Source organism: Anopheles merus, unplaced genomic scaffold (genome assembly GCF_017562075.2).
Source record: "Anopheles merus strain MAF unplaced genomic scaffold, AmerM5.1 LNR4000961, whole genome shotgun sequence".
NCBI lineage: Eukaryota > Metazoa > Arthropoda > Insecta > Diptera > Culicidae > Anopheles > Anopheles merus.
Window position 1 is genome coordinate 11,735 of NW_024428541.1, and position 9,324 is coordinate 21,058.

The 9,324-nt window shown below is 48.5% G+C and overlaps 2 protein-coding genes across 2 annotated transcripts; both read left to right on the top strand.

Moving 5' to 3' along the window:
* Positions 1-304: 304 nt before the first annotated feature.
* Positions 305-5,340, top strand: LOC121603240. Its single transcript, XM_041931931.1, has 4 exons — positions 305-1,617; positions 1,661-2,355; positions 2,486-4,061; positions 4,944-5,340. The coding sequence occupies exons 1-4, from the start codon at positions 305-307 to the stop codon at positions 5,338-5,340; spliced, it is 3,981 nt and encodes a 1,326-aa protein (XP_041787865.1).
* A 1,638-nt stretch (positions 5,341-6,978) lies between these two features.
* Positions 6,979-8,447, top strand: LOC121603241. The gene is made up of 2 exons (XM_041931932.1): positions 6,979-7,849; positions 7,966-8,447. The coding sequence occupies exons 1-2, from the start codon at positions 6,979-6,981 to the stop codon at positions 8,445-8,447; spliced, it is 1,353 nt and encodes a 450-aa protein (XP_041787866.1).
* Positions 8,448-9,324: the final 877 nt, after the last annotated feature.

Consider the following 9,324-nt stretch of genomic DNA (forward strand, 5'->3'; position numbering starts at 1 on the left):
TCCAAAGTCGCGTTTAGGGAAGTTTGTGAAAAGTAAAGTTTGTGTTAGAAAGTGAAACTATGCCCGTTGACCATTCTCCCGTCAAATAAGTGGTTCCAGCGGCCAACGACATGGAGAAAAGCCAAAGTTCCACCGTCAGAGAATTTGGCTCCGTTCCAGACGTCACCAAATTGAACCGTCAACGCACTCACCTGGAGTGGCAGCTTGACCGTCTAGAACAGATGTTCGTCAAACACAGCACCGACGTTCACTCGCTGAAAACCATATCAGACCGAGTGAAGGTGCTTGCTTTGGACTACAAACAATGGTACGACTCGATCTTGGACGTTGTGAGCGACGACCAGGCTCAGGAGGCAATCGAGCGATATGGCTGTTCGACGACAGGGTATTCGAGTTAAGCAAAAACATCGAGTATCAGTTAGCATCGCAGATCCCATTGCCTACAACACCAAACCCAGTTTTCGGCAGTGAACAGAAACCCATGACAGTCCCGGTGCGTGCAAGACTTCCCGAAATCGTGCTACCACATTTCGACGGAAATATTCGCGACTGGCCTGCCTTCCGTGACGCGTTTCAATCACTGATACATTCGTCAGAACAGCTGACCGAATGTGACAAACTACATTACCTTGCTGCGTCGCTGACGAAGGACGCACGCGCGGTGATCGACGCTTTGGAAATTACATCCAAAAACTACGACGTAGCCTGGAAGCTGTTGTCTGAGCGCTACGAGAACAAGTACCTCATCGTCAAAACCACCGTTGAGGCGTTATTCAGCATATCACCGCTGAGGAGAGAATGTGCAGATTCTCTAAGCCGACTTGTCGACGATTTCGAGCGTAACCTACGAATGCTCGAAAAGGAAGGCGAGAAACCAGATGCATGGAGCACGCTGCTGGTGTTCAGGCTAAGCTCGCTGCTGGATCCAACAACCCTGCGTCATTGGGAGCTTCACCGGAAGTCTACGACCATCCCAACGTACAAAGACTTAGTGCAATTCGTCCGCAACCATTGCCATGTACTGAAGTCTTTCTCCAAGCCAGCCAGCGGAGCCAGAACCGGAGACACCATGCGCAGCAACCCTCGAGTGCAAACCATCCATGCTGCGACCAGTGCTGTGAATAGTGTTGCGTACAACGAAAAGTGCAAATTGTGCGGTGTTTCAAAACATTCAGTGTTCCGGTGTGAATTGATCAACAATATGAGTGTTGCAGATAGAAAGCAACTAGTGCAGTCGAAAGGATTGTGCTTCAACTGCCTTTCTCCAGCTCATCGTTTACGACAGTGTACATCAAGCGGATGCAAGATCTGCCAACAACGGCATCATACGTTGCTGCACGAAGCAGCACCAGCAACTGAGGCGTCGGATGCTCCAGCCACGAGTTCGATCTGTCCTCCTCAGTCCCTTACCCACTGTTCCATCCAGATCGAAAACAGTGTTGTGTTGCTGCAAACCGTGCTGTTCCAGGTAGAGGACAATCACGGACGATGTCATCTAGCACGTGCCTTGCTGGATTCCGGAGCACAACTCACATCGTTACCGAGCGCCTTACTCAACGGCTGGGTGTGGCGAAACGGCGAGAGAATCATCGCATCGGAGGAATCGGAGAAGTTTCCGTGACGTCACAACATTCGGCTGTGTTAAGGATCCATTCCTTAGACAGCGAATACGCAGCGTCCGGAAGTTCCACGTACTCAGCAAGCTCACTCGTGAGCTCCCATCAACCCGTATCAACACAAGCAGCTGGCAGATACCTCGTCAAGTTCAGCTGGCCGATCCTTCGTTTCACAGTCCTGGCCCGATCGACCTCATCATCGGCGCAGAGCTGTACTACGACGTCGTTAAGGAAGGACTCATCAAGCTATCCCACGAAAGAGTGACACTCCAAAACACTGCTTTTGGTTGGGTGATAGCAGGTAGAGTCAATGTTCATGCACCATCACCATCTTCATCCATCGTTGGACACGTCTGGAGTACGAGCATCGAAGAGCAGCTGAGCAAATTCTGGGAGTTGGAGTCATGCCGAGCTACCAGCACATTATCCGTCGAGGAGAGCAACTGTGAGAAACAGTTCGCAGCCACCACCACCAGAGACACCGATGGTCGATTCATCGTGCAGCTACCGAAACGAGAGGACAAGCTGGCTCGTCTTGGGGATTCGAAAGGGATAGCCACACGCCGGTTCCTTGCCTTGGAACGTCGGCTATCCTCGAATGCCTCATTGAAGACAGCTTACACAGAATTCATCGAGGAGTACGCAGAACTTCAGCACATGACAGAAGTAGCCGAGAGCGATGCTACAATTTCATCATCATCATACTATCTCCCACATCACTGCATCGTGCGACCAGATAGTACCACCACTAAACTTCGGGTAGTGTTCGACGCTTCGTGTGCATCAGACACCGGAACATCTTTAAACGATGCACTGATGATCGGACCCACTATCCAAGACGACCTGATGTCCATTCTATTGCGGTTTAGAATGTCGAAATTTGCCCTTGGTAGCAGACATCGAGAAGATGTACCGGCAAATCAACATAGCTGCCATCGATCGTCCGCTGCAACGGATCCTGTGGCGAAATTCTCCAACCGAGCCGATACGAACGTTCCAGCTCAACACCGTCACTTACGGCACATCATGTGCTCCGTATTTGGCCACCAAAACCCTGCAAGTGCTATCTCAGGTCGGAGCTAGCACCCACCCCGAAGCAGCAATCATCCTCGGACGAGACTTCTACATGGACGACATGCTGACTGGCGTAAACAACATTCCAGAGGGTCAACGAGTATGTCAGCAACTTATCGATCTCCTGGCTTCTGGTGGATTCTGCTTGCGGAAATGGGCCACCAACAACAGGCAGATCTTTGAACATCTGCCCCAGCATCTGCAAGATGAAAGGACGATTCTCAACTTGGATGCGAAGTCACCGATCATCAAGACACTCGGACTGAAGTGGAACGTTTCCACCGACGCCTTTGTGTTCAACATCCCACGCTGGAACGCAGACAACATCATCACCAAACGAAACGCGCTTTCGCATGTCGCGAAACTGTTCGACCCAATCGGACCGGTTGGACCAGTTATCATCCAAGCCAAGCTGTTCCTTCAAGAGCTGTGGAAATGTCAGATCACCTGGGACGAACCGTTAACACCAGCACTACAAAACCGATGGCTCCTTTTTCGCGAGAAGTTGGCCATGCTGCAAACGATTCACATTCCACGCTGGCTCTTAACCGATCAACGAGCAACGAATCTACAATTGCATTGCTTTTGTGATGCATCCGAGAAGGCGTACGGAGCGGCGATTTACCTGCGTTCGACCAACACCGATGGACGTGTGACAACCAACCTCATCACTGCAAAATCCAAGGTGGCACCACTAGCAGACTCCCGTAAGCAAAAGCGTGTTTGCTTACCCCGACTGGAGCTTTCTGCAGCACTGCTACTGGCACACTCGTACGAGAAGGTGTCAGACGCCTTGAAGCTTCAGGTCGAGACCATCTTTTGGTCTGACTCAACCATCGTCCTGCATTGGTTGTCTGCAACTCCGTCACGCTGGAAAACCTTCATCGCTAACCGGGTGTCCGAGATCCAACACATCACTCACGGCAAGGAGTGGAGACACGTACCCGGAACGGACAATCCTGCGGACATCATCTCTCGAGGAATGGATGCGGATCAGCTGGAAAATTCAACCCTTTGGTGGCACGGACCAGACTGGCTGGCGCAACCATCAGAGGAATGGCCGAACACTCATCAACCTCGACAGGAAGAATTCACCACGGACGAATTGGAGGAGCGACCAATCTGCATGGCTGCACAATCCGTGGCTCCGAACGAACTTTTTAGCCTCCGTTCAACGTTCACCGGACTGCAACGTCTGGTTGCGTGGCTAAGAAGATTCCGACACAACACAAATCCTGCTAATCATCAACAACGCAGACTGGATCATCATCTCAGCTTGGAGGAACTAGCCGAATCTACACTGTGTCTAGTTCGCCTCGCTCAAGCTGAATCATTCCCAGAAACATCAAACATCTATCGAAAGGCGATTCGGTCGGCAACAACTCACCTTTAAAACTACTAGCACCGTTTCTACAAGATGGCCTGCTACGAGTGGGCGGAAGATTGCGACATGCACCAATCCCGTTCGACCGAAAGCATCCGTACATCTTACCCGCCAACCATCCGCTGACGAATCAGATTGCAACCCTGTATCATCGGACCTATCAACATGCGAATCCACAACTACTGATAGCGAGCATGCGAGAACGATTTTGGCCACTGCGAGCAAAAAACCTGGCCAGAAGAATCGTCCACTCCTGCTACAAATGCTACCGTTGCCGCCCCACACCTGCGCAGCAACTCATGGGCGACCTTCCAGCAGAGAGAGTTACACCAACGTCAACTTTCTTACACACCGGAGTCGACTTGTGTGGACCGATACACTATCGACATACATCTCGGAAGGCGCAACTCATCAAGGGCTACGTAGCGATATTCGTCTGTATGGCAGTGAAGGCTGTACACATCGAATTGGTAGCGGACCTGTCTACCAACGCTTTCCTTGCGGCACTTCGACGATTCATCGGACGTCGCGGGAAACCGGCTCTCATCGAATGCGACAACGCTAGGAATTCTTGGGCGCCTCCCGAGAAATTGCCTCCTTGTCCAAGCAATTCAACCACCAGTGGCAAACATCAGTGATTAAGTCCTGCATCGACGATGGCATCCAGTTCAAGTTCATCCCACCTCGCTCACCCAACTTTGGAGGTCTTTGGGAGGCGGCAGTGAAGTCTTTCAAAAGACACTTCAAGCCAACCGTTGGGAACGCCATCCTCACGAGCGACGAACTCAACACGCTACTGATCCAGATTGAAGGATGCCTCAACTCTAGACCACTTACACCACTCTCCAATGACCCATCTGATCTGGAAGTGCTGACCCCGGTCACTTCCTCATTCATCGCCCCATCGTATCCCTGGCCGAACCATCGCTGGAAAAGCTGCCGTTCAACCGTCTCGATCGCTGGCAAAAGGTGCAAGAGTTTGTCCGTCGACTATGGAAACGCTGGTTAACAGACTACTTGTCCGGACTACAGCAGAGAACCAAGTGGACCAAGCAGAAGGACAACGTGAAGCTGGATACCATGGTGCTGCTGAAGGAGGACGGTCTACCTCCATCGAAATGGTGTCTTGGCCGCGTCACGCAGATCATCAAGGTAGCTGACGACAACATCCGAGTGGTCATCGTCAAGACGAAAGATGGAGACTTCAAGCGTTCCATCTCTAAAATCTGCGTTCTTCCCACCGACGAGCCATCAAGTTCATCCTAGTTGAATTAGATAATTCAACGCGGGGGAGTATGTTACGGCAAGCGTAATGGTAACGCGTCATCCTTAGTACGCCTAGCGTAAGGGCGCTTTCCAGTAAATTGACTACGTGTAAAAAGAACTTAATCATAATTCTTTTACGCAGTGCAAACTGCTGTAGATCGGTATCGTGCAGCTCGAATTCCGCAAGTGCAGCTCGAATTCCCGAATTCTGCAGTATATAAGCGAGTGTTTTTCCTAAATAAATTTAGTCAAGTTCCAGAGTTCAAAGCAACAACATCGTGTCTTCATCATTACCAAAACTTCCTCTTCATCATTAACAATGGCAACAAAACTCAACATCAAATTTCAAGGCCATTGAAATAGGACAAGATGACTTCATTTGAATGAAAACATGGCCGTAACAACGATAATAGATGGCAACAAACTCAACATCAATTTCAAGGCCATTGAAATAGGGCAAGATGGCTTCATTGGATGAAACATGGCCGTAACAACGATAATAGATGGCAACAAAACTCAACATCAAATTTCAAGGCCATTGAAATAGTGCAAGATAGCTTCATTTGGATGAAACATGGCCATAACAACGATAATAGATGGCAACAAAACTCAACATCAAATTCAAGGCCATTCAATAGTACAAGATGGCTTCATTGGATGAAACATGGCCCGTAACAACGATAATAGATGGCAACAAAACTCAACATCAAATTTCAAGGCCATTGAAATAGTGCAAGATGGCTTCATTTGGATGAAACATGGCCGTAACAACGATAATAGATGGCAACAAAACTCAACATCAAATTTCACGGCCATTGAAATAGGGCAAGATGGCTTCATTTGGATGAAACATGGCCGTAACAACGAAAATAGATGGCAACAAAACTCAACATCAAATTTCACGGCCGTTGAAATAGGGCAAAATAGCTTCATTTGGATGAAACATGGCCGTAACAACGATAATAGATGGCAACAAAACTCAACATCAAATTTCAAGGCCATTCAAATAGTGCAAGATGGCTTCATTTGGATGAAACATGGCCGTAACAACGATAATAGATGGCAACAAAACTCAACATCAAATTTCACGGCCATTGAAATAAGGCAAGATGGCTTCATTTGGATGAAACATGGCCGTAACAACGATAATAGATGGCAACAAAACTCAACATCAAATTTCACGGCCATTGAAATAGGGCAAGATGGCTTCATTTGGATGAAACATGGCCGTAACAACGATAATAGATGGCAACAAAACTCAACATCAAATTTCAAGGCCATTGAAATAGTGCAAGATGGCTTCATTTGGATGAAACATGGCCGTAACAACGATAATAGATGGCAACAAAACTCAACATCAAATTTCAAGGCCATTGAAATAGTGCAAGATGGCTTCATTTGGATGAAACATGGCCGTACAACGATAATAAATGGCAACAAAACTCAACATCAAATTTCAAGGCCATTGAAATAGTGCAAGATGGCTTCATTTGGATGAAACATGGCCGTAACAACGATAATAGATGGCAACAAAACTCAACATCAAATCGGGTGTCCGAGATCCAACACATCACTCACGGCAAGGAGTGGAGACACGTACCCGGAACGGACAATCCTGCGGACATCATCTCTCGAGGAATGGATGCGGATCAGCTGGAAAATTCAACCCTTTGGTGGCACGGACCAGACTGGCTGGCGCAACCATCAGAGGAATGGCCGAACACTCATCAACCTCGACAGGAAGAATTCACCACGGACGAATTGGAGGAGCGACCAATCTGCATGGCTGCACAATCCGTGGCTCCGAACGAACTTTTTAGCCTCCGTTCAACGTTCACCGGACTGCAACGTCTGGTTGCGTGGCTAAGAAGATTCCGACACAACACAAATCCTGCTAATCATCAACAACGCAGACTGGATCATCATCTCAGCTTGGAGGAACTAGCCGAATCTACACTGTGTCTAGTTCGCCTCGCTCAAGCTGAATCATTCCCAGAAAACATCAAACATCTATCGAAAGGCGATTCGGTCGGCAACAACTCACCTTTAAAACTACTAGCACCGTTTCTACAAGATGGCCTGCTACGAGTGGGCGGAAGATTGCGACATGCACCAATCCCGTTCGACCGAAAGCATCCGTACATCTTACCCGCCAACCATCCGCTGACGAATCAGATTGCAACCCTGTATCATCGGACCTATCAACATGCGAATCCACAACTACTGATAGCGAACATGCGAGAACGATTTTGGCCACTGCGAGCAAAAACCTGGCCAGAAGAATCGTCCACTCCTGCTACAAATGCTACCGTTGCCGCCCCACACCTGCGCAGCAACTCATGGGCGACCTCCAGCAGAGAGAGTTACACCAACGTCAACTTTCTTACACACCGGAGTCGACTTGTGTGGACCGATACACTATCGACATACATCTCGGAAGGCGCAACTCATCAAGGGCTACGTAGCGATATTCGTCTGTATGGCAGTGAAGGCTGTACACATCGATTTGGTAGCGGACCTGTCTACCACGCTTTCCTTGCGGCACTTCGACGATTCATCGGACGTCGCGGGAAACCGGCTCTCATCGAATGCGACAACGCTAGGAATTCTTGGGCGCCTCCCGAGAAATTGCCTCCTTGTCCAAGCAATTCAACCACCAGTGGCAAACATCAGTGATTAAGTCCTGCATCGACGATGGCATCCAGTTCAAGTTCATCCCACCTCGCTCACCCAACTTTGGAGGTCTTTGGGAGGCGGCAGTGAAGTCTTTCAAAAGACACTTCAAGCCAACCGTTGGGAACGCCATCCTCACGAGCGACGAACTCAACACGCTACTGATCCAGATTGAAGGATGCCTCAACTCTAGACCACTTACACCACTCTCCAATGACCCATCTGATCTGGAAGTGCTGACCCCAGGTCACTTCCTCATTCATCGCCCCATCGTATCCCTGGCCGAACCATCGCTGGAAAAGCTGCCGTTCAACCGTCTCGATCGCTGGCAAAAGGTGCAAGAGTTTGTCCGTCGACTATGGAACGCTGGTCAACAGACTACTTGTCCGGACTACAGCAGAGAACCAAGTGGACCAAGCAGAAGGACAACGTGAAGCTGGATACCATGGTGCTGCTGAGGAGGACGGTCTACCTCCATCGAAATGGTGTCTTGGCCGCGTCACGCAGATCATCAAGGTAGCTGACGACAACATCCGAGTGGTCATCGTCAAGACGAAAGATGGAGACTTCAAGCGTTCCATCTCTAAAATCTGCGTTCTTCCCACCGACGAGCCATCAAGTTCATCCTAGTGAATTAGATAATTCAACGCGGGGGAGTATGTTACGGCAAGCGTAATGGTAACGCGTCATCCTTAGTACGCCTAGCGTAAGGGCGCTTTCCAGTAAATTGACTACGTGTAAAAGAACTTAATCATAATTCTTTTACGCAGTGCAAACTGCCGTAGATCGGTATCGTGCAGCTCGAATTCCCGCAAGTGCAGCTCGAATTCCCGAATTCTGCAGTATATAAGCGAGTGTTTTTCCTAAATAAATTTAGTCAAGTTCCAGAGTTCAAAGCAACAACATCGTGTCTTCATCATTACCAAAACTTCCTCTTCATCATTAACAATGGCAACAAAACTCAACATCAAATTTCAAGGCCATTGAAATAGTGCAAGATGACTTCATTTGAATGAAACATGGCCGTAACAACGATAATAGATGGCAACAAAACTCAACATCAAATTTCAAGGCCATTGAAATAGTGCAAGATGGCTTCATTTGGATGAAACATGGCCGTAACAACGATAATAGATGGCAACAAAACTCAACATCAAATTTCAAGGCCATTGAAAATAGTGCAAGATGGCTTCATTTGGATGAAACATGGCCGTAACAACGATAATAGATGGCAACAAACTCAACATCAAATTTCAAGGCCATTCAATAGTACAAGATGGCTTCATTTGGATGAAACATGGCCGTAACAAC

Coding starts and splice junctions, on each gene's coding strand:
- LOC121603240 (XM_041931931.1), top strand. CDS start 305: ATGGTACGACTCGATCTTGGACGTTGTGAGCGACGACCAGGCTCAGGA. Junction 2,356..2,485: donor CTGCATCGTGCGACCAGATA/GTACCACCACTA, acceptor ATTGCGGTTTAG/AATGTCGAAATTTGCCCTTG. Junction 4,062..4,943: donor ATCTATCGAAAGGCGATTCG/GTCGGCAACAAC, acceptor CTGATCTGGAAG/TGCTGACCCCGGTCACTTCC.
- LOC121603241 (XM_041931932.1), top strand. CDS start 6,979: ATGGATGCGGATCAGCTGGAAAATTCAACCCTTTGGTGGCACGGACCA. Junction 7,850..7,965: donor AGGCTGTACACATCGATTTG/GTAGCGGACCTG, acceptor GCGCCTCCCGAG/AAATTGCCTCCTTGTCCAAG.